The sequence below is a fragment of the Pempheris klunzingeri genome, chromosome 23 (genome assembly GCF_042242105.1).
Source record: "Pempheris klunzingeri isolate RE-2024b chromosome 23, fPemKlu1.hap1, whole genome shotgun sequence".
NCBI lineage: Eukaryota > Metazoa > Chordata > Actinopteri > Acropomatiformes > Pempheridae > Pempheris > Pempheris klunzingeri.
In genome coordinates, this window is record NC_092034.1 from 3,170,738 (window position 1) to 3,196,687 (window position 25,950).

At 41.1% G+C, this 25,950-nt stretch overlaps 3 protein-coding genes across 3 annotated transcripts; all 3 read left to right on the top strand.

Annotated features, from left to right (window-relative positions):
* Positions 1-2,929: 2,929 nt before the first annotated feature.
* LOC139222826 (uncharacterized) lies at positions 2,930-5,944 on the top strand. Its single transcript, XM_070854707.1, has 2 exons — positions 2,930-2,967; positions 4,294-5,944. The coding sequence occupies exon 2, from the start codon at positions 4,306-4,308 to the stop codon at positions 5,596-5,598; it is 1,293 nt and encodes a 430-aa protein (XP_070710808.1). The 5' UTR covers positions 2,930-2,967; positions 4,294-4,305; the 3' UTR covers positions 5,599-5,944.
* Positions 5,945-12,387: 6,443 nt separating this feature from the next.
* Positions 12,388-15,805, top strand: LOC139222919 (uncharacterized). Its single transcript, XM_070854825.1, has 2 exons — positions 12,388-12,413; positions 14,149-15,805. Exon 2 carries the CDS (start codon positions 14,161-14,163, stop codon positions 15,448-15,450), a length of 1,290 nt encoding a protein of 429 aa, XP_070710926.1. The 5' UTR covers positions 12,388-12,413; positions 14,149-14,160; the 3' UTR covers positions 15,451-15,805.
* Positions 15,806-17,906: 2,101 nt separating this feature from the next.
* LOC139222931 (uncharacterized) lies at positions 17,907-21,295 on the top strand. Its single transcript, XM_070854840.1, has 2 exons — positions 17,907-17,932; positions 19,668-21,295. The coding sequence occupies exon 2, from the start codon at positions 19,680-19,682 to the stop codon at positions 20,967-20,969; it is 1,290 nt and encodes a 429-aa protein (XP_070710941.1). The 5' UTR covers positions 17,907-17,932; positions 19,668-19,679; the 3' UTR covers positions 20,970-21,295.
* The last annotated feature ends 4,655 nt before the right edge of the window (positions 21,296-25,950 follow it).

Consider the following 25,950-nt stretch of genomic DNA (forward strand, 5'->3'; position numbering starts at 1 on the left):
GACTGGCGAGTGGATTACCGACCGTGCTAAAGATCCAGTGGTTCACTGCATGTCAGCTGGTTTTAGTCATTTGATTAATTTCCATTTTGTGAGGGAACAAGCAGTGCTAAAGTACAGCAACTCGACTAAGTGGGGTCTGCATTATTGTGTAGCTATGAAGCCATTGGGACGCACATCCTCTTGGACTCGAGGGGGAATTGAATGGATTGTAGTCTAGTAATGCAAGACACTGAAGAAGGATTATTTGTAGCCTACATTATGTAAACTGTTGAATGAAAGGTCAGTTTAAGAAAATGTCTGAACAACATGTTACGACTAAGAAAGTGTTTTTCTTTGCTTGCACAAACTAGTACTAGTTTTCCTTGTCAGTGGCGAGGTCCGGCATTCTTGTTGGTTTAAAATGGTCTCTCAATGCAAAGCGGTCAGAGTATCTGTCATCTCTGTTTGACTTGTGCTATCAGGTGAATTACCCAGCTGTGGTTTCCTTTGTCTTGCTGATGATCCTGGGCAGTGGAGTCACTGTATATTTGACCCAAGAGCGTCAAAAACAAGAATTCTATCAAATGCACTGTCTTCATGGTTTCTGGTTCTGCCATGAAAACTTACATAAAGTTGGAATCTTATCCTTTTTTGTCCAAATAGCTTTGAGAGAAGTTTTTAGTTGGACGTGGACACAAAGAAGCGCTTCAGCTCCACCTATTTGAATAACTTTGCATTGGAGATGAATGATGTTTGTTCAGTGAAACTTTAATGTAAAAGTCTGATGTGTGTTTCCTTCCTGAGCGTGTTTTGGTTGAGATATAGAAAAAGACTTTTTGGATGATATTGGATCACGTGCACCTGCAAGTATGAGACAAAGCTAAATTTACAGCAACATTTTCATGTGGAAGAAAATGTTTATCAGGTGATGTGAAGGTGTTCTTCACTCCCTTCTGAGAGGTTTGTTTATCTTTTAAGTTGTGTTTTGAGGGTATAACGTGCTGTCAGGTCAGCAGCTCTGGACGACTACCAGGAATTATTCATCATAGTTTGATGAACTTGCAAAACAACGTTCTATTTTGATTTAGGTACTTCCTTTTTTCCCCGTCATCTGTGTCCTTTCAGTTCATCTCATCAGCACTTTTTCCTTCCTGTTTCTGCAGAAATGATTTCGCAGAAATCATTTTTCTTAATAACTTTTTATTCTAATCATTCATAATTTTTCTTAGGAAATATGCTTTTTGTGTCCGTCTTTCTCACTTAAATTATTTCAATTGCAGCCAAACAATTACATGCATCAAAATTTGCTGTGATGATGATGTAGGGTGTTGAAATGCGATGTTTAAGATTTTTTGGTGATGTAGCAACTTGCATATGCACTGTACTTGAATACCACCTTTCTAGTCTTTTTGACCACTCAAAGCATTGCAGAATTATCTTTTACACACATTCACATGGGAGCAATTTGGGCAGGCCAACACATAGACACAGACAACCACTCATGCTCACACGCACACCTACGGACAAGTTAGAGTCACCAGTTAACCTAACCTGCATGTATTTGGATTGTTGGAGGAAGCCAGAGTACCTGAAGAACCCACGCAACCACCAGGAGAACATACAAACCCCACACAGAAAGGCTCCAGGCTCAAATCGCCAACCTGCCAGCAAGCAGATTCTGACCTGGACCCTTCTTGCTCTGAGTCAACAGCACTTCCCACAGTAAAATCAGGTGGTACATAGTGTTCACCAAATGTGACTGCTGCTGTTAAGTCTTGAGCCAGCTGATGTTGGGCCTCACCACATGGTGAAAACTACATGTTTCTTTGTCTGTGGAACAAAGGACTCCTTCACTGAACTCTTTTCCGACGCCTCTCCTGAAGAGGAGAGATCCTCTTTCCCACCTCTCTCCTGAAGAGGAGAGACGCTCTCTGTCTGACCTCTCTGCCTCAGTGTGGCCTGTACCAGAGCAGACCACCTTCTTCATGGCAGCGACACGAAGTCCAAAGGAGCGACCAGATTCCTCCAGCCTGCAGCCACACGGCAAGGACAAAGAACCACACCTTTCCTCCAGCCTGGTTCAGCAACAGGCTGAGAAAGCAGCACACTTCTCCCCTTTTAAGGACTGGTAACAAACTCTAACTGGGCATAATTAGCATAGCATTACTATTGCATTTAAATTGGGCACACTTGCGTTACACCCTGGCTGTGTGCTCCTGTGGGGCACCTCTGTGCTACAACAAGCCTGCGTTTTTGGGCAGGTCCTCAATGCACTGAGAGAACTGAAAGATTCAGCAAATCCAAATTTAACCGCTGCTTACAAGAAAGTATGCAGTACTGTTGCCAGGCAGCAAACACTACACATATTATACTCTCCTACTTGGACCCACACAAAAACGTCAGAAAGAGGGATGTGTTTTGAGTAGAAAAGTAGTTTTTGCACAAAACTTGTTTAGTTGGAAAAATGTCCTGAATAAACATTAGTCTGTAAGGATCCAGCCGACTATCTGCAGCACCAAATGATCCTCTTTTTCTTATTCTATCCTCTAACAGTTTTTTTTAAAATCAATTTGATATATGTAGATGGTAGATAAGTAGATAGACTTGAGTTGAAGACTGGATAAACTGATTTGACATGGTAGCTCATGGCACAAGCCTAATAATCTTCAGTTGTTGCCATAAAACTCAACGTTCTGTCCGACAATTTTGTATCAGTCATTAAGACGGTAACTATCAGAGCACACATTCAACTCTCTGTAGAAGAAGAATGATCAACATAACTTTTCTACATCCGTATCAACCTTTTTTCTCCTGATCATAAAGGCTTCTCCAGCGCCAGGCAAGAGTAGTTTCACTTCTAAGAAATCTTCTGTCCTGAATCCTGTAAATGAGCAAAGATCTGGGGGCGTTTCTCTCTCAGACTCTCAGCAACAACATATTCTGTGTGAAAGTGCAGCAGTGCTTCAGAGGAGCAGACACGTTTCCATTGTAAGTACACAATGTTAACTTTGTTAAATAATTTTAAATGATTTCTACGAGTCCATCTTTTGCTTTTTAGTTGATTTTTATAAAGCATTTGACTGTAAGGAGACAAGTTTGTGCTGGTATGGGAGTAAAATAAGGCTGCTTTTTTAGACACAAGTAGTGTTGATCAAGTATTCAATCAGGTTCAGTTTGAAATTGAATATGTGTATATACATATATATATATATAAAGTAGTCTTGTAGTAGTTGTAGATGTGTTGTTACGAAATACTAACATTGTTTATTATAAAAACTGTCTGATACTGTTAAGATGGGAAATTGAGTTTCAACAAAAAAGAAGAATAAGGGAATCTCAAACTTTTATTTTTCTAAAAGTGCACACTTTATCTTAAGATGCACGCTTTTTCTCTCTATTGTGATCTCTATGTTTGAATACAGCTCTTACTTCAGGCTACTTGAAGTGTAGAAAAGAGCATTGATTCTTGAGGAAACTTCCTCAAACCTCTGAGCGCTCATGCACTAAACATTGCTACTCACTGACTGCCCTACCTCTCCAGGGGACACAAGCTACAAAGACAGCAAGATAAGAAATAAAAGCAAGAAGCTTAAGCATAAGTGCTGCCATGTTTTGACACTCACAGTCTGTATTCCCTGAGTAAACACTAGCAAATGAATCAAAAGATGCCAGGCAAACTCCACTGTCATCATGCACCCAAAACCTGGCTACTTTGCTTTAGTGACCCTAAAAGTATTGTTAATCATATTGTGGGAGAACTGGGAGGCTTAACTCTCAATAAAAAAACACACACATACACATTGACTGGATAAAGCTTGACAGACATTTCTTTACCAAGATATTTCCTCATTTCTCCTCTCCTTGCGTCTCTCCATGCAATCCCGCTGACAGGTACTAAGATGGCAGGAAAAGACGCAGGTGAGGCAAACTTGTATGCGATTAAGAGACTTGGGGTGCACCCAGAGTGAGGTTATCAGGTTATGCTGCTCATTTCTCCGTCATGCTTTACACCTCAATATCTCTGGCTTTCATCCTGTTTGTGAGGGTTCACCACTATCACCACTATCATCTTACAAACACTGAGCTGCCTCTTCAACACATTAACTTCTGTTAAAGGTGAAATAATTGAAAAGAAAATAGTGATTTGAAGAAGGCCCAATTTCATAAAGAAAAAACAACAGAAAGAAAAAATGCACCAATAAATAAGTGCAGGTTAAAATGAGGCACTTTTCCCAGTGAAGCATGAAACTCACAGACTGAATACGGTGTCTTATTTAAAACTCTCTTCTTTTTCCTCTCCTATCCTCTCTCCAGTCCAAAGCTGAAATGGCAAATCAAAGGAGACTCTTCACACTGTCACTCACTTGGATCCTATTCTTCTCACCATGGCCCATCTCTGGACAAATGCACTTCAGCCACCTTGGGACAAAATGCTCTGGCGACTGTCAGGTTCATGGCACCGAGTACCAGTGCACAGTACTCAAGACAGACGGCAAAGAAGCACTGCAATACTGCTCACCTAAGAAGGACGTGGACTACCGCGGATATGAGTGCATTGACTGCTGTCAGAAGCATGGCTATGGCTACTACTGGTGTCAAACAGCATCAAACTGGGGATACTGTGGAGATGTGGTAGAGGACTCAGTGCATTACGCCTCCGAGTATGATGTGCCGTGTTATGATGGCTGTGACAAGCGAGGTTCTGGGTACAACTGGTGCCACACCAACATGGGGTGGGATTACTGCTCAACAAGAAAGAATGTTGCTTCTAAAGGCCAAGTCTGTCACAGTGATTATCCCTGTGACAAAAGTGGACAAAAGTACTTCTGGTGTTACTTGGAGGGAGGAGGCTGGGACTACTGTGGACGAGTGGAGCCAAAGGCAATGATTCATCAAACTTATGAGCTCAAAGAATGCATTGATGAATGTCAGTATGATAAGTCTAAAGAATACTTCTGGTGCCACACTCAAAATGGCTGGGACTACTGCTCACCTCTACCAGACGTCACCTACAAAGGTGAGGACTGTCGCCCAGATCACAAGTGTGAAACCCATGGCTACAGCTACAACTGGTGCTTCACAAAAGACAGCTATGGTTACTGTGGAGTTATCCTTCCTGGAGAATGCAGGTATTCTGAGCCACGCCGCAGCAAACGGCAACCCAATAGAAAACCTAACGCAAGACAGGTGATCTGTACTAAGGAGGACAACAACCAGAGAAGAGTGACCACTTTCACAGCAGAAGATGCTCAGCAACACATATTAGAACCTAACAATAGGTTACGCAACGAAGCATTAGATTTAATAAACCAGTGGGACAACCAGGGCTTAGGCAACCAGGGCAGATCCAACTTGATCACATCAGATAACCTTCGCATTGACCTACAGGGATTGATTAACAGGAATAATCAGCAGTATTACAACCTGCAGATCCAGTGGAACGTGCCACGCCGTAGCGGACAATCCACCACTCTGGCACAGATTATAGTTCCCGTTGACACTTCAGCTGAGTACATGCGTGAGGCCTTCAGGGAGAGTTTACAGCGCCGGGCCAGGATTGTCTTGGAAGTAACTGAAACTACAATGCCAGGCCGAAATGTTTGTAGGCGACGTAACTGACATACCTGTAGCGTGTTGACCTCAAACACGTGGCGCCATAATTAACATGTCATGTGTCAGGTTAATGTTTGAGTGTAAACTGCATTTAATACAACAATAGCTAGTTGGCCGCTTGTCTGTTATTGACCACATATACACAGCTGTGTTCCCTTTCCTATAGTCTAGGAAGGTTTTTGCAAAATCCTGTTTAAACCAATCAATCAGTTATCTGCCATTTTGATTTTATCATTCATGTATTCATTTATGTTTATCCTTAATCATTTATGCATGTTGGGTTTTACATTCATTTATGCAGTTGATAACATACTTGGTGCATAGAAGTCATCAATAAAGCCTTGTTAAAGAATCTGTTGTGGTGGTTTGTGTGCATAAAGAAATTGGTGACTGTTCATGAGCTCCTTTAGATTAAGACTGATTAAAGTTATTGGTAAGTTACACTTTTTCCCTGTAGTAAAAGGGTGCCCCCCCCCCATACAAGGTGCTTAGACTTTATTTCCATGATACATTAAAGACAGTGATAACATGCTGATTCCAAAATTGCGTGCAACAACTTAATTTTCCTTGCTTCTACAGTGGGACCTCGATCTGTTTCACTTCTCAAATGCAGCGTCACAGCTCTGAATATATGAATCTCTGCTTGTCTCTTTTCTCTCCCAGTGTCAGACAGTGAAAGAAGTGTTTGCCAGACAGTTGATGCAGATTAGCGGCTTGTCTGGAGACAAAGCAGCTGCCATACTGGAGCACTACAGCACCCTGCACAGGTAACTCACAGCTCAGTATATGTACAGACGGTCATTCACAGAGTATTCTTACCCATCATCCAAGGTAAGGCAGAGCCTCACCTGTCATGAGGAAAAGTAAAAAAAAAAAAAACATAATGAACTGGGATAAACACATGCCTTTTGCTTTCTCACCGTTTGTCACCAATGTAATGTTTGTAGACACTTTACACACAATTTATACTCCCTCAATACAAATAACAGTACAGACTGCAGTGTGTGCATGGTCTTACCTTTACTTGTAAATGAAGTCTGTTCACCTGGACAAAAATCTTTGTTGTAAACTCAAGTGTGAATTTTTATATTGCATATTTTATCTTTTTTATATGTACATTAGTGCGTAGAAGAAGAGCGATAGCAGAAACCTGTGTGCTCACACACACCCCTTCAATGAGGCAGAAGTACTGGCTGTTTTACTTTGGTTTTCTGTCAGATCAACAAGCCTGAATATGTTCTACACATGTGCCAAATACAAATGCTATTCTATGGAAAGTGTCTTTAATGTGTCATGGAAATAACATAGTCTAATCACCTTGTATGGGGGGGGGGGGGGGGGGGGGGGGAACTACAGGGAAAAAGTATAACTTACCAATAACTTTAATCAGTCTTAATCTAAAGGGGCTCATGAACAGTGTCTAAAAGTGTCTACAAACAGTGAGAAAGCAAAAGGCATGTGTTTCTCCCAGTTTGGGAGGGATTGCTCAATCTGGGGAGGCTCAGGTCACAGAAGTACAAGGCCAGATCAGTGTTAATGTGAATAAAGTGCACACAGTCCTGAGTTGTTTGGGTGGAGACGGTCCGATAAGCAAGGCTCTGTAATGGCTAAAATTGGGTTTTGTCCTAAGTGCAGTCAGGGGAGCACGTTTGTGTAATACCCTAAACCAGGGGTGTCCAAACTCCGGCCTGCGGGCCAACTGCGGCTCATGGTCCAATTTTCATTTCTACCGAGGGGCAAGAAAGTGGAGGTAAGGCTGTTGATGTGAGCACCGGGGCTCTAGCACAGACTATTTCAAGCTTCCCTCTCTGATGCTGATGTTGGTGTTGTTGTTGTTCAGTTATCAAGCATTTGATTGATTTTGGCAACTTTAGTCCACTAGAGGTGAGGAGATATACATCACCTCTAGTGGATTAAAGTTAGCAGCATAGCTCACTTCTAGTGAGTGGCCCAGCCCTTTGTATGTTTTTCTGTATGTGGCCCTCAGTGAAAGAAGTGTGGACACCCCTGCTCTAAACTAAATGTCATCTTAAAGATAAGATACAGCTGGATTTCAGTTGTTAGTTGTACGTGGACACAAAGAAGCGTTTCAGCTCCACCTCTTTGAATAATAAGGTCAACTGTAATGTAAAGTCTGATGTGTTTTTCCTTCTTGAACACGTTTAAGTTAAGATATATATTAAGTTGTGTTTTGAGGGTATAACGTGCTGTCAGGTCATTAGCTCTGGACGACTACCAGGAATTATTCATCATAGTTTGATGAACTTGCAAAACAACGTTCTATTTTGATTTAGGTAATTCCTTTTTTTCCCGTCATCTGTGTCCTTTCAGTTCATCTCATCGGCACTTTTTCCTTCATGTTTCTACAGAAATTATTTCTCAGAAATCATTTTTCATGATGACTTATTATTATGTTATGTATTAACTTGTTCTAATCACTTCAAACAGAACTAGCACTGTCATTTTCGTTCATTAGGAACCTTTGTGTTACAACAAGCCTGTGTTTTGGGGCAGGTCCTCAATGCACGATTTCAAAATCAAATTTAACCGCAGTATGCAGTACTGTTGCCAGGCAGCAAACACTACACATATTAAACTCTCCTACATGGACCCACAGAAAAACGTCATAAAGAGGGATGTGTTTTGAGCAAAACTTGAGCATTATTTGTTTTGGTTTTTTTAATTTTCATGATGACAGGTGAGGCTCTTCTGTCCTGCCTCCTGAATGAATAAAGGACACTCAGACACTCAGCAGCAACATATTCTGTGTGAAAGTGCAGCAGTGCTTCAGAGGAGCAGACACATTTCCATTGTAAGTACACAATGTTAACTTTGCTATATAATTTTAAATGATTTCTACGAGTCCATCTTTTGCTTTTTAGTTGATTTTTATAAAGCATTTGACTGTCAGGAGACAAGTTTGTGCTGATATGGGAGTGAAATAAGGCTGCTTTTTTAGACACAAGTAGCGTTGAGCAAGGAAAGGAGGATTCAATCAGGTTCAGTTTGAAGTTGAATATATATGTGTGTGTGTGTGTGTGTGTGTGTGTGTGTGTGTGTGTGTGTGTATGTGTGTGTATGTGTGTGTATGTATATGTATATATATGTGTGTGTGTGTGTGTGTGTGTGTGTGTGTGTGTGTGTGTGTATATATATATATATATACAGTATATATATATATATGTGTGTGTATATATGTGTGTGTGTGTGTGTGTATATATATATATATATATATATATATATGTAGTCTTGTCGTATAAAAGTCTCATCGATAAAAGTTAAAGGTGAAATAATTTAAAAAAAAGAAGATTTGAAGAAGCCACATTTTCGGAAAGAAAAACAGAACCAATGCACCAATGAATAAGTGCAGGTTAAAATGAGGCACTTTTCTGTACAAAACATCTTCATAGGAGGAGCTGCACAAGTTTTGGAATTCATCTAACAACATCCACGGCCTTAATGATCAGCCTAATGAGTGCTGCCTGAACCCTACAGGACCAAAAACGTATTTGCTCCAGCTGACAATAAAAGACTCAATAAATAAAAGATAATGCATGTAGAGAACACAAACTATGTGTGAGGAAACAGGGTGTGATCCTTGGCATTCAAGATGGGTTTGAGCACATGTAGGCGGCAGGCAGACGTGTTGAGACATACAAATCTGATATAACAATGTGAACACCAAACTACACCTGATGAAAGAAAGAATGCACCAATAAATAAGTGCAGGGTAAAATGAGGCACTTTTCTCTACAAAACATGCAGAAAATCCCAGCGAAGCATGAAACTCACAGACTGAATACGGTGTCTTATTTAAAACTCTCTTCTTTTTCCTCTCCTATCCTCTCTCCAGTCCAAAGCTGAAATGGCAAATCAAAGGAGACTCTTCACACTGTCACTCACTTGGATCCTATTCTTCTCACCATGGCCCATCTCTGGACGAATGCACTTCAGCCACCTTGGGACAAAATGCTCTGACGACTGTCAGCTTTATGGCACCGAGTACCAGTGCACAGCACTCAAGACAGACGGCACAGTAGCACTGCAATACTGCTCGCCTAAGAAGAACGTGGACTACCACGGATACAAGTGCACTGACTCCTGTCGGAAGCATGGCAATGACTACTACTGGTGTCACACAGCGGCAAACTGGGGATACTGTGGAGATGTGGTAGAGAACTCAGTGCATTACTCCTCCAGGTATGATGCGGTGTGTTATGATGGCTGTGACAAGCGAGGGTATGAGTACAACTGGTGCCACACCAAGAACGGGTGGGATTACTGCTCAACAAGAAAGAATGTTGCTTATAAAGACCAAGTCTGTCGCAGTGATCATCCCTGTGGCAAATATGGAAATGATTACTTCTGGTGTGACTTGGAGGGAGGAGGCTGGGACTACTGTGGACGAGTGGAGCCAAAGGCAATGATTCATCAAACTTATGGGCTCAAAGAATGCATTGATGAATGTCAGTATCATAAGTCTAAAGAATACTTCTGGTGCCACACTCAAAATGGCTGGGACTACTGCTCACCTCTACCAGACGTCACCTACAGAGGTGAGGACTGTCGCCCAGATCACAAGTGTGAAACCCATGGCTACAGCTACAACTGGTGCTACACGACAGACAGCGATGACTATGATTACTGTGGAGTTATCCTTCCTGGAGAATGCAGGTATTCTGAGCCACAGAACACAACACAGGTGATCTGTACTAAGGAGGACAACAACCAGAGAAGAGTGACCACTTTCACAGCAGAAGATGCTCAGAAAACCATATTAGAACCTAACAAAAAGTTACGCAACGAAGCTTTAGGTTTAATAAACCAGTGGAACGGCCAGGGCTTAGGCAACTTGATCACAACAGGTAACCTTCGCATATACCTACAGAGATTGATTAACAGGAATGATCAGCAGTATTACAACCTGCAGATCCAGTGCAACATGCCACACTGTAGCAGACAATACAACACTCTGGCACAGATCAATGTTCCTGTTAACACTTCAGCTGAGTACATGCGTGAGGCCTTCAGGGAGAGTTTACAGCGCCGGGCCAGTATTTTCTTGGAAGTAAATGTAACTACAGTGTCAGGCCGAAATGTTTGTAACCCACCTAACTGACATACCTGTAGCGTGTGGACCTCAAACACGTGGCGCCATACCTAACAAACAAGAGGTCATGAGTCAGATTAATGTTTGAGTGTAAACCGCATTTAATACAATAGCTAGTTGGCCGCTTGTCTGTTATTGACCACATATACACAGCTGTGTTCCCTTTCCTATAGTCTAGGAAGGTTTTTGCAAAATCCTGTTTAAACCAATCAATCAGTTATCTGCCATTTTGATTTTATCACTCATTTATTCATTTATGTTTATCCTTAATCATTTATGCATGTTGGGTTTTACTTTCATTTGATAACATACTTGGTGCATAGAAGTCATCAATAAAGCCTTGTTAAAGAATCTGTTGTGGTGGTTTGTGTGCATAAAGAAATTGGTGGTTGGTTCAGCTGATACAGTGGTGCAGTGACGCTCGTGTGTCTGAGAGAGAGAAAGAGAGATAAAGGGAAATATGTGAATTGCGACAACACATAACTGAAATGCATTGGGTATCTGACTGCATGCAGAGAAGGATGTGACCCTTGGCATTCAAGTTGGGTTTGAGCACATGCAGGCAGCAAGCAGACGTGTTGAGACAGACAAACCTGATAAAGCAATGTGAACGCCAAACTACACCTGATGGTCCAACTGAACTGAAGAGAAAAGCATGGTGAGCAGATTAAAGTCATTTTTGAGTAAACACTAAAATAAGGTGGAGAATTAGCCCGAACTGAAGTTGTGAAATAAGAAATATTAGAAATAGGGTCAGGTATTCGTTCAACTATTTTCAATTGACAAAAAATCCCCCACCCACTACAATTACAGAGTGAAACACGTTCTGTTTGATATCAAAGAGATAAACCTCTGTGTGTACATGTGTGCTGTGCTTCTTCTTAGATTTCCAATCACTCCTTGCCAAACTGTTCAACTATCCTACCCTTCTCACACATCCATCCATTTTCTATATCATATATCCATTTACAATTTATCAGTCAGGGGTCCCATGTCTGGCAGTGGCCTCCAAATCTCTGACACTTGCTCCTCACACTTACCTGGCAGGAGAGATACCACGATCAAGAAGGTGGTTCACCGAGGGCGAGGCTATGGCAAGGAAATGGCAAATTTCCTGGAAATGGCAAATCAAAGGAGACTCTTCACACTGTCACTCGCACTACACATATTAAACTCTCCTACTTGGACCCACACAAAAACGTCAGAAAGAGGGATGTGTTTTGAGCAGAAAAGTGGTTTTTACACAAAACTTGTTTAGTTGGAAAAATGTCCTGAATAAACATTAGTCTGTAAGGATCCAGCCGACTATCTGCAGCACCAAATGATCCTCTTCCGCCACTCCCTCAGCGTCTGCTTTGGGCTCCCACAGGACGCCCGCTGCTCTGGATAATCTACAGGAAATGTGAGATGCTTTAATTGAAACTACTTTTCACCAGAGAAATATTTCTTTTTTCTTATTCTATCCTCTAACATTTATTTTTTTCAATCAATTTGATATAGATGGAAGATAAGTAGATAGCAGTGACGTGTGGTGAGGTTGTTATTGTTTTTCTTTTTTACTTTTCATGATGACAGGTGAGGCTCTTCTGTCCTGCCTCCTGAATGAATAAACAAACAAAGATCTGCGGGCGTTTCTCTCTCAGACTCTCAGCAACAACATATTCTGTGTGAAAGTGCAGCAGTGCTTCAGAGGAGCAGACACGTTTCCATTGTAAGTACACAATGTTAACTTTGTTAAATAATTTGAAATGATTTATACGAGTCCATCTTTTGCTTTTTAGTTGATTTTTATAAAGCATTTGACTGTAAGGAGACAAGTTTGTGCTGGTATAGGAGTGAAATAAGGCTGCTTTTTTAGACACAAGTAGCGTTGATCAAGTATTCAATGAGGTTCAGTTTGAAGTTGAATATGTGTGTGTGTATATATATATATATATATATATATATACGTATATATATAAGTAGTCTTGTAGTAGTTGTAGATGTGTTGTTACGAAATACTAACATTGTTTATTATAAAAACTGTCCGATACTGTTAAGATGGGAAATTGAGTTTCAACAAAAAAGAAGAATAAGGGAATCTCAAACTTTTATTTTTCTAAAAGTGCACACTTTATCTTAAGATGCACGCTTTTTCTCTCTATTGTGATCTCTATGTTTGAATACAGCTCTTACTTCAGGCTACTTGAAGTGTAGAAAAGAGCATTGATTCTTGAGGAAACGTCCTCAAACCTCTGAGCGCTCATGCACTAAACATTGCTACTCACTGACTGCCCTACCTCTCCAGGGGACACAAGCTACACAGACAGCAAGATAAGAAATAAAAGCAAGAAGCTTAAGCATAAATGCTGCCATGTTTTGACACTCACAGTCTGTATTCCCTGAGATATTTGCCAAAGCAAAGGTTCCTATACACAGTAGGTTCAAATAAGGACGTGAAAATAACATGCATATGTGACAGGAGCTGGTGTTTTTGTCCTCAAGCAGGGCAAAGTTATCTTTCATGCATTTCATTACATATTATTAAAGTGCGGATTGTAAAGCTTTAAAATCATGTGTCATACACTGAAAACAGTTCAAGACGATATGCTTTTTTGAATGATGGCACCACTAAAATCAAGGAGCACAATAAAATCCACTCTCACAGGCAGTTAATGGGCTGCAACAACAGCTGGTTAACTCCATCCCCAACTACTCCCTCACTTCACTACTTATTATTATCTGTGATTGGGGAGGTTACCCACACAAACTTACAGGACTGACATGTTTAAACCGTGGCTGAAACAAAACTAAGTAAACACTAGCAAATGAATCAAAAGATGCCAGGCAAACTCCACTGTCATCATGCACCCAAAACCTGGCTACCTTGCTTTAGTGACCCTAAAAGTAATGTTAATCATATTGTGGGAGAACTGGGAGGCTTAACTCTCAATAAAAAAACACACACATACACATTGACTGGATAAAGCTTGACAGACATTTCTTTACCAAAATATTTCCTAATTTCCCCTCCAGCAGCATGCTCGATGTTTGGTGAGAGTTGTAGACTCATTTTTTTGGTTATGGTCAGGAAAAGTCAGAGCTCTTGAAAAAAAAACTTCTTGCTTGACCGATGCTGCTCATTTCTCCGTCATGCTTTACACCTCAATATCTCTGGCTTTCATCCTGTTTGTGAGGGTTCACCACTATCACCACTATCATCTTACAAACACTGAGCTGCCTCTTCAACACATTAACTTCTGTTAAAGGTGAAATAATTGAAAAGAAAATAGTGATTTGAAGAAGACCCAATTTCATAAAGAAAAAACAACAGAAAGAAAAAATGCACCAATAAATAAGTGCAGGTTAAAATGAGGCACTTTTCCCAGTGAAGCATGAAACTCACAGACTGAATACGGTGTCTTATTTAAAACTCTTTTCTTTTTCCTCTCCTATCCTCTCTCCAGTCCAAAGCTGAAATGGCAAATCAAAGGAGACTCTTCACACTGTCACTCACTTGGATCCTATTCTTCTCACCATGGCCCATCTCTGGACAAATGCACTTCAGCCACCTTGGGACAAAATGCTCTGACGACTGTCAGGTTCATGGCACCAAGTACCAGTGCACAGCACTCAAGACAGACGGCAAAGAAGCACTGCAATACTGCTCACCTAAGAAGAACATGGACTACCGCGGATATGAGTGCATTGACTGCTGTCAGAAGAATGGCTATGGCTACTACTGGTGTCAAACAGCGGCAAACTGGGGATACTGTGGAGATGTGGTAGAGGACTCAGTGCATTACTCCTCCGAGTATGATGTGCCGTGTTATGATGGCTGTGAAAAGCGAGGTTATGAGTACAACTGGTGCCACACCAACATGGGGTGGGATTACTGCTCAACAAGAAAGAATGTTGCTTCTAAAGGCCAAGTCTGTCGCAGTGATTATCCCTGTGACAAACGTGGAAAAAAATACTTCTGGTGTTACTTGGAGGGAGGAGGTTGGGACTACTGTGGACGAGTGGAGCCAAAGGCAATGATTCATCAAACTTACAAGCTCAAAGAATGCATTGATGAATGTCAGTATGATAAGTCTGAAGAATACTTCTGGTGCCACACTCAAAATGGCTGGGACTACTGCTCACCTCTACCAGACGTCACCTACAAAGGTGAGGACTGTCGCCCAGATCACAAGTGTGAAACCCATGGCTACAGCTACAACTGGTGCTACACCACAGACAGCGATGACTATGATTACTGTGGAGTTATCCTTCCTGGAGAATGCAGGTATTCTGAGCCACGCCGCAGCAAACTGCAACCTAAAAAAAAAACAAACACAAGACAGGTGATCTGTACTAGGGAGGACAACAACCAGAGAAGAGTGACCACTTTCACAGCAGAAGATGCTCAGCAACACATATTAGAACCTACCAAAAAGTTACGCAACGAAGCATTAGATTTAATAAACCAGTGGGACAACCAGGGCTTAGGCATCCAGGCCAGATCCAACTTGATCACGTCAGATAACCTTCGCATTGACCTACAGGGATTGATTAACAGGAATAATCAGCAGTATTACAACCTGCAAATCCAGAGGAATGTGCCACGCAGTAACAGACAACCCACCACTCTGGCACAGATTATAGTTCCTCTTGACACTTCACCTGAGTACATGCGTGAGGCCTTCAGGGAGAGTTTACAGCGCCAGGCCAGGATTTTCTTGGAAGTATCTGTAACTACAATGCCAGGCCGAAATGTTTGTAGGTGACGTAACTGACATACCTGTAGCGTGTTGACCTCAAACACGTGGCGCCATAATTAACATGCCATGAGTCAGATTAATGTTTGAGTGTAAACTGCATTTAATACAACAATAGCTAGTTGGCCGCTTGTCTGTTATTGACCACATATACACAGCTGTGTTCCCTTTCCTATAGTCTAGGAAGGTTTTTGCAAAATCCTGTTTGAACCAATCAATCAGTTATCTGCCATTTTGATTTTATCATTCATGTATTCATTTATGTTTATCCTTAATCATTTATGCATGTTGGGTTTTACTTTCATTTATGCAGTTGATAACATACTTGGTGCATAGAAGTCATCAATAAAGCCTTGTCAAAGAATCTGTTGTGGTGGTTTGTGTGCATAAAGAAATTGGTGACTGGTTGGTTCAGCTGATACAGTGGTGCAGTGACGCTCGTGTGTCTGAGAGAGAGAAAGAGAGATAAAGGGAAATATGTGAATTGCGACAACACATAACTGAAATGCATTGGGTATCTGACTGCATGCAGAGAAGGATGTGACCCTTGGCATTCAAGTTGGGTTTGAGCACATGCAGGCAGCAAGCAGACGTGTTGAGACAGACAAACCTGATAAAGCAATGTGAACGCCAAACTACACCTGATGGTCCAACTGAACTGAAGAGAAAAGCATGGTGAGCAGATTAAAGTCATTTTTGAGTAAACACTAAAATAAGGTGGAGAATTAGCCCGAACTGAAGTTGTGAAATAAGAAATATTAGAAATAGGGTCAGGTATTCGTTCAACTATTTTCAATTGACAAAAAATCCCCCACCCACTACAATTACAGAGTGAAACACGTTCTGTTTGATATCAAAGAGATAAACCTCTGTGTGTACATGTGTGCTGTGCTTCTTCTTAGATTTCCAATCACTCCTTGCCAAACTGTTCAACTATCCTACCCTTCTCACACATCCATCCATTTTCTATATCATATATCCATTTGCAATTTATCAGTCAGGGGTCCCATGTCTGGCAGTGGCCTCCAAATCTCTGACACTTGCTCCTCACACTTACCTGGCAGGAGAGATACCATGATCAAGAAGGTGGTTCACCGAGGACGAGGCTCGGCCATTGCACCCTTGTTGTGCAAATGATTTGTACTTAGTGATCCTAGACGTATTGTTAATCACATTGTGGGAGAACTGGGAGGCTTCCCTCTCAGTAAAAACACACACATTCACATTGACTGGATAAAGCTTGACAGACATTTCTTTACCAAAATATTTCCTAATTTCTTCTCTCCTCGCATGATTTTCTTCTCCATGCATGTCTCCATGCAATCCCGCTGACAGGTACTAAGATGCCAGGAAAAGACGCAGGTGAGGCAAACTTGTATGCGATTAAGAGACTTGGGGTGCACCCAGAGTGAGGTTATCAGCTTGTGAGGTTATCAGCACTGCTGATTGTTGTCCAGCAGCATGCTAGATGTTTGCTGAGAGTTGTAGACTCATTTTTTTGGTTATGGTCAGTAAAAGTCAGAGCTCTTGAAAAGAAAACTTCTTGCTTGACCGATGCTGCTCATTTCTCCGTCATGCTTTACACCTCAATATCTCTGGCTCTCATCCTGTTTGTGAGGGTTCACCACTATCACCACTATCATCTTACAAATACTGAGTTGCCTCTTCAACACATTAACTTCTGTTAAAGGTGAAATAATTGAAAAAAAATTGTGATTTGAAGAAGGCCCAATTTCATAAAGAAAAACAACAGAAAGAAAAAAGGCACCAATAAATAAGTGCAGGTTAAAATGAAGCACTTTTCTGTACAAAACATGCAGAAAATCCCAGTGGAGCATGAAACTCACAGACTGAATATAGTGTCTTATTTAAAACTCATATTGTTCTCTTCTTTCTCCTCTACTATCCTCTCTCCAGACTCTTCACACTGTCACTCGCACTACACATATTAAACTCTCCTACTTGGACCCACACAAAAACGTCAGAAAGAGGGATGTGTTTTGAGCAGAAAAGTGGTTTTTACACAAAACTTGTTTAGTTGGAAAAATGTCCTGAATAAACATTAGTCTGTAAGGATCCAGCCGACTATCTGCAGCACCAAATGATCCTCTTCCGCCACTCCCTCAGCGTCTGCTTTGGGCTCCCACAGGACGCCCGCTGCTCTGGATAATCTACAGGAAATGTGAGATGCTTTAATTGAAACTACTTTTCACCAGAGAAATATTTCTTTTTTCTTATTCTATCCTCTAACATTTATTTTTTTCAATCAATTTGATATAGATGGAAGATAAGTAGATAGCAGTGACGTGTGGTGAGGTTGTTATTGTTTTTCTTTTTTACTTTTCATGATGACAGGTGAGGCTCTTCTGTCCTGCCTCCTGAATGAATAAACAAACAAAGATCTGCGGGCGTTTCTCTCTCAGACTCTCAGCAACAACATATTCTGTGTGAAAGTGCAGCAGTGCTTCAGAGGAGCAGACACGTTTCCATTGTAAGTACACAATGTTAACTTTGTTAAATAATTTGAAATGATTTATACGAGTCCATCTTTTGCTTTTTAGTTGATTTTTATAAAGCATTTGACTGTAAGGAGACAAGTTTGTGCTGGTATAGGAGTGAAATAAGGCTGCTTTTTTAGACACAAGTAGCGTTGATCAAGTATTCAATGAGGTTCAGTTTGAAGTTGAATATGTGTGTGTGTATATATATATATATATATATATATATACGTATATATATAAGTAGTCTTGTAGTAGTTGTAGATGTGTTGTTACGAAATACTAACATTGTTTATTATAAAAACTGTCCGATACTGTTAAGATGGGAAATTGAGTTTCAACAAAAAAGAAGAATAAGGGAATCTCAAACTTTTATTTTTCTAAAAGTGCACACTTTATCTTAAGATGCACGCTTTTTCTCTCTATTGTGATCTCTATGTTTGAATACAGCTCTTACTTCAGGCTACTTGAAGTGTAGAAAAGAGCATTGATTCTTGAGGAAACGTCCTCAAACCTCTGAGCGCTCATGCACTAAACATTGCTACTCACTGACTGCCCTACCTCTCCAGGGGACACAAGCTACACAGACAGCAAGATAAGAAATAAAAGCAAGAAGCTTAAGCATAAATGCTGCCATGTTTTGACACTCACAGTCTGTATTCCCTGAGATATTTGCCAAAGCAAAGGTTCCTATACACAGTAGGTTCAAATAAGGACGTGAAAATAACATGCATATGTGACAGGAGCTGGTGTTTTTGTCCTCAAGCAGGGCAAAGTTATCTTTCATGCATTTCATTACATATTATTAAAGTGCGGATTGTAAAGCTTTAAAATCATGTGTCATACACTGAAAACAGTTCAAGACGATATGCTTTTTTGAATGATGGCACCACTAAAATCAAGGAGCACAATAAAATCCACTCTCACAGGCAGTTAATGGGCTGCAACAACAGCTGGTTAACTCCATCCCCAACTACTCCCTCACTTCACTACTTATTATTATCTGTGATTGGGGAGGTTACCCACACAAACTTACAGGACTGACATGTTTAAACCGTGGCTGAAACAAAACTAAGTAAACACTAGCAAATGAATCAAAAGATGCCAGGCAAACTCCACTGTCATCATGCACCCAAAACCTGGCTACCTTGCTTTAGTGACCCTAAAAGTAATGTTAATCATATTGTGGGAGAACTGGGAGGCTTAACTCTCAATAAAAAAACACACACATACACATTGACTGGATAAAGCTTGACAGACATTTCTTTACCAAAATATTTCCTAATTTCCCCTCCAGCAGCATGCTCGATGTTTGGTGAGAGTTGTAGACTCATTTTTTTGGTTATGGTCAGGAAAAGTCAGAGCTCTTGAAAAAAAAACTTCTTGCTTGACCGATGCTGCTCATTTCTCCGTCATGCTTTACACCTCAATATCTCTGGCTTTCATCCTGTTTGTGAGGGTTCACCACTATCACCACTATCATCTTACAAACACTGAGCTGCCTCTTCAACACATTAACTTCTGTTAAAGGTGAAATAATTGAAAAGAAAATAGTGATTTGAAGAAGACCCAATTTCATAAAGAAAAAACAACAGAAAGAAAAAATGCACCAATAAATAAGTGCAGGTTAAAATGAGGCACTTTTCCCAGTGAAGCATGAAACTCACAGACTGAATACGGTGTCTTATTTAAAACTCTTTTCTTTTTCCTCTCCTATCCTCTCTCCAGTCCAAAGCTGAAATGGCAAATCAAAGGAGACTCTTCACACTGTCACTCACTTGGATCCTATTCTTCTCACCATGGCCCATCTCTGGACAAATGCACTTCAGCCACCTTGGGACAAAATGCTCTGACGACTGTCAGGTTCATGGCACCAAGTACCAGTGCACAGCACTCAAGACAGACGGCAAAGAAGCACTGCAATACTGCTCACCTAAGAAGAACATGGACTACCGCGGATATGAGTGCATTGACTGCTGTCAGAAGAATGGCTATGGCTACTACTGGTGTCAAACAGCGGCAAACTGGGGATACTGTGGAGATGTGGTAGAGGACTCAGTGCATTACTCCTCCGAGTATGATGTGCCGTGTTATGATGGCTGTGAAAAGCGAGGTTATGAGTACAACTGGTGCCACACCAACATGGGGTGGGATTACTGCTCAACAAGAAAGAATGTTGCTTCTAAAGGCCAAGTCTGTCGCAGTGATTATCCCTGTGACAAACGTGGAAAAAAATACTTCTGGTGTTACTTGGAGGGAGGAGGTTGGGACTACTGTGGACGAGTGGAGCCAAAGGCAATGATTCATCAAACTTACAAGCTCAAAGAATGCATTGATGAATGTCAGTATGATAAGTCTGAAGAATACTTCTGGTGCCACACTCAAAATGGCTGGGACTACTGCTCACCTCTACCAGACGTCACCTACAAAGGTGAGGACTGTCGCCCAGATCACAAGTGTGAAACCCATGGCTACAGCTACAACTGGTGCTACACCACAGACAGCGATGACTATGATTACTGTGGAGTTATCCTTCCTGGAGAATGCAGGTATTCTGAGCCACGCCGCAGCAAACTGCAACCTAAAAAAAAAACAAACACAAGACAGGTGATCTGTACTAGGGAGGACAACAACCAGAGAAGAGTGACCACTTTCACAGCAGAAGATGCTCAGCAACACATATTAGAACCTACCAAAAAGTTACGCAACGAAGCATTAGATTTAATAAACCAGTGGGACAACCAGGGCTTAGGCATCCAGGCCAGATCCAACTTGATCACGTCAGATAACCTTCGCATTGACCTACAGGGATTGATTAACAGGAATAATCAGCAGTATTACAACCTGCAAATCCAGAGGAATGTGCCACGCAGTAACAGACAACCCACCACTCTGGCACAGATTATAGTTCCTCTTGACACTTCACCTGAGTACATGCGTGAGGCCTTCAGGGAGAGTTTACAGCGCCAGGCCAGGATTTTCTTGGAAGTATCTGTAACTACAATGCCAGGCCGAAATGTTTGTAGGTGACGTAACTGACATACCTGTAGCGTGTTGACCTCAAACACGTGGCGCCATAATTAACATGCCATGAGTCAGATTAATGTTTGAGTGTAAACTGCATTTAATACAACAATAGCTAGTTGGCCGCTTGTCTGTTATTGACCACATATACACAGCTGTGTTCCCTTTCCTATAGTCTAGGAAGGTTTTTGCAAAATCCTGTTTGAACCAATCAATCAGTTATCTGCCATTTTGATTTTATCACTCATTTATTCATTTATGTTTATCCTTAATCATTTATGCATGTTGGGTTTTACTTTCATTTATGCAGTTGATAACATACTTGGTGCATAGAAGTCATCAATAAAGCCTTGTCAAAGAATCTGTTGTGGTGGTTTGTGTGCATAAAGAAATTGGTGACTGGTTGGTTCAGCTGATACAGTGGTGCAGTGACGCTCGTGTGTCTGAGAGAGAGAAAGAGAGATAAAGGGAAATATGTGAATTGCGACAACACATAACTGAAATGCATTGGGTATCTGACTGCATGCAGAGAAGGATGTGACCCTTGGCATTCAAGTTGGGTTTGAGCACATGCAGGCAGCAAGCAGACGTGTTGAGACAGACAAACCTGATAAAGCAATGTGAACGCCAAACTACACCTGATGGTCCAACTGAACTGAAGAGAAAAGCATGGTGAGCAGATTAAAGTCATTTTTGAGTAAACACTAAAATAAGGTGGAGAATTAGCCCGAACTGAAGTTGTGAAATAAGAAATATTAGAAATAGGGTCAGGTATTCGTTCAACTATTTTCAATTGACAAAAAATCCCCCACCCACTACAATTACAGAGTGAAACACGTTCTGTTTGATATCAAAGAGATAAACCTCTGTGTGTACATGTGTGCTGTGCTTCTTCTTAGATTTCCAATCACTCCTTGCCAAACTGTTCAACTATCCTACCCTTCTCACACATCCATCCATTTTCTATATCATATATCCATTTGCAATTTATCAGTCAGGGGTCCCATGTCTGGCAGTGGCCTCCAAATCTCTGACACTTGCTCCTCACACTTACCTGGCAGGAGAGATACCATGATCAAGAAGGTGGTTCACCGAGGACGAGGCTCGGCCATTGCACCCTTGTTGTGCAAATGATTTGTACTTAGTGATCCTAGACGTATTGTTAATCACATTGTGGGAGAACTGGGAGGCTTCCCTCTCAGTAAAAACACACACATTCACATTGACTGGATAAAGCTTGACAGACATTTCTTTACCAAAATATTTCCTAATTTCTTCTCTCCTCGCATGATTTTCTTCTCCATGCATGTCTCCATGCAATCCCGCTGACAGGTACTAAGATGCCAGGAAAAGACGCAGGTGAGGCAAACTTGTATGCGATTAAGAGACTTGGGGTGCACCCAGAGTGAGGTTATCAGCTTGTGAGGTTATCAGCACTGCTGATTGTTGTCCAGCAGCATGCTAGATGTTTGCTGAGAGTTGTAGACTCATTTTTTTGGTTATGGTCAGTAAAAGTCAGAGCTCTTGAAAAGAAAACTTCTTGCTTGACCGATGCTGCTCATTTCTCCGTCATGCTTTACACCTCAATATCTCTGGCTCTCATCCTGTTTGTGAGGGTTCACCACTATCACCACTATCATCTTACAAATACTGAGTTGCCTCTTCAACACATTAACTTCTGTTAAAGGTGAAATAATTGAAAAAAAATTGTGATTTGAAGAAGGCCCAATTTCATAAAGAAAAACAACAGAAAGAAAAAAGGCACCAATAAATAAGTGCAGGTTAAAATGAAGCACTTTTCTGTACAAAACATGCAGAAAATCCCAGTGGAGCATGAAACTCACAGACTGAATATAGTGTCTTATTTAAAACTCATATTGTTCTCTTCTTTCTCCTCTACTATCCTCTCTCCAGACTCTTCACACTGTCACTCGCACTACACATATTAAACTCTCCTACTTGGACCCACACAAAAACGTCAGAAAGAGGGATGTGTTTTGAGCAGAAAAGTGGTTTTTACACAAAACTTGTTTAGTTGGAAAAATGTCCTGAATAAACATTAGTCTGTAAGGATCCAGCCGACTATCTGCAGCACCAAATGATCCTCTTCCGCCACTCCCTCAGCGTCTGCTTTGGGCTCCCACAGGACGCCCGCTGCTCTGGATAATCTACAGGAAATGTGAGATGCTTTAATTGAAACTACTTTTCACCAGAGAAATATTTGTTTTTTCTTATTCTATCCTCTAACATTTATTTTTTTCAATCAATTTGATATAGATGGAAGATAAGTAGATAGCAGTGATGTGCGGTGAGGTTCTTATTGTTTTTATTTTCTACTTTTCATGATGACAGGTGAGGCTCTTCTGTCCTGCCTCCTGAATGAATAAACAAACAAAGATCTGAGGGTGTTTCTCTCTCAGACTCTCAGCAACAACATATTCTGTGTGAAACTGCAGCAGTGCTTCAGAGGAGCAGACACGTTTCCATTGTAAGTACACAATGCTGTTTTTGTTAACTTTGTTAAATAATTTGAAATGATTTATACGAGTCCATCTTTTGCTTTTTAGTTGATTTTTATAAAGCATTTGACCGTAAGGAGACAAGTTTGTGCTGGTATGGGAGTAAAATAAGGCTGCTTTTTTAGACACAAGTAGTGTTGATCAAGTATTCAATGAGGTTCAGTTTGAAGTTGAACATATATATATATATGTAGTCTTGTGGTAGTTGTAGATGTGTTGTTACGAAATACTAACATTGTTTATTATAAAAATTGTCTGATACTGTTAAGATGTGAAATTGAGTTCCAACAAAAAAGAAGAATAAGGGAATCTCACGCGTTTTTTTTTCTAAAAGTGCACACTTTATCTTAATCTAATTTTTTTGGTTATGGTCAGGAAAAGTCAGAGCTCTTGAAAAGAAAACTTCTTGCTTGACCGATGCTGCTCATTTCTCCGTCATGCTTTACACCTCAATATCTCTGGCTTTCATCCTGTTTGTGAGGGTTCACCACTATCATCTTACAAACACTGAGCTGCCTCTTCAACACATTAACTTCTGTTAAAGGTGAAATAATTGAAAAAAATAGTGATTTGGAGAAGGCACAATTTCATAAAGAAAAAATGCACCAATAAATAAGTGCAGGTTAAAATGAGGCACTTTTCCCAGTGAAGCATGAAACTCACAGACTGAATACGGTGTCTTATTTAAAACTCTCTTCTTTTTCCTCTCCTATCCTCTCTCCAGTCCAAACCTGAAATGGCAAATCAAAGGAGACTCTTCACACTGTCACTCACTTGGATCCTATTCTTCTCACCATGGCCCATCTCTGGACGAATGCACTTCAGCCACCTTGGGACAAAATGCTCTGGCGACTGTCAGGTTCATGGCACCAAGTACCAGTGCACAGTACTCAAGACAGATGGCAAAGAAGCACTGCAATACTGCTCACCTAAGAAGGACGTGGACTACCGCGGATACAAGTGCATTGACTGCTGTCAGAAGAATGGCTATGGCTTCTACTGGTGTCAAACAGCATCAAACTGGGGATACTGTGGAGATGTGGTAGAGGACTCAATGCATTACTCCTCCAAGTATGATGTGCCGTGTTATGATGGCTGTGAAAAGCGAGGTTCTGAGTCCAACTGGTGCCACACCAAGAAGGGGTGGGATTACTGCTCAACAAGAAAGAATGTTGCTTCTAAAGGCCAAGTCTGTCGCAGTGATTATCCCTGTGCCAAACGTGGAAAAAAGTACTTCTGGTGTTACTTGGAGGGAGGAGGCTGGGACTACTGTGGACGAGTGGAGCCAAAGGCAATGATTCATCAAACTTACAAGCTCAAAGAATGCATTGATGAATGTCAGTATCATAAGTCTGGAAAATACTTCAGGTGTCACACTCAAAATGGCTGGGACTACTGCTCACCTCTACCAGACGTCACCTACAAAGGTGAGGACTGTCGCCCAAATCACAAGTGCGAAACCCATGGCTACAGCTACAACTGGTGCTACACAAAAGACAGCTATGATTACTGTGGAGTTATCCTTCCTAGAGAATGCAGGTATTCTGAGCCACGCCGCAGCAAACGGCAACCCAATAAAACACCTAAGGCAAGACAGGTGATCTGTACTAAGGAGGACAACAACCAGAGAAGAGTGACCACTTTCACAGCAGAAGATGCTCAGCGACAGATATTAGAACCTACCAAAAAGTTACGCAATGAAGCTTTAGATTTAATAAACCGGTGGAACAACCAGGGCTTAGGCAGCCAGGCCAGATCCAACTTGATCACGTCAGATAACCTTCGCATTGACCTACAGGGATTGATTAACAGGAATGATCAAGGGTTTTACAACCTGCAGATCCAGAGGAATGTGCCACGCAGTAGCGGACAATCCACCACTCTGGCACAGATTATAGTTCCTCTTGACACTTCACCTGAGTACATGCGTGAGGCCTTCAGGGAGAGTTTACAGCGCCGGGCCAGGATTTTCTTGGAAGTAACTGAAACTACAATGCCAGGCCGAAATGTTTGTAGGTGGCGTAACTGACATACCTGTAGCGTGTTGACCTCAAACATGTGGCGCCATACCTAACAAACGAGAGGTCATGTGTCAGGTTAATGTTTGAGTGTAAACTGCATTTAATACAACAATAGCTAGTTGGCCGCTTGTCTGTCATTGATGACATATACACAGCTGTGTTCCCTTTCCTATAGTCTAGGAAGGTTTTTGCAAAATCCTGTTTAAATCAATCAATCAGTTATCTGCCATTTTGATTTTACCATTCATGTATTCATTTATGTTTATCCTTAATCATTTATGCATGTTGGGTTTTACTTTCATTTATGCAGTTGATAACATACTTGGTGCATAGAAGTCATCAATAAAGCCTTGTTAAAGAATCTGTTCCGGTGGTTTGTGTGCATAAAGAAATTGGTGACTGGTTGGTTCAGCTGATACAGTGGTGCAGTGACACTCGTGTGTCTGA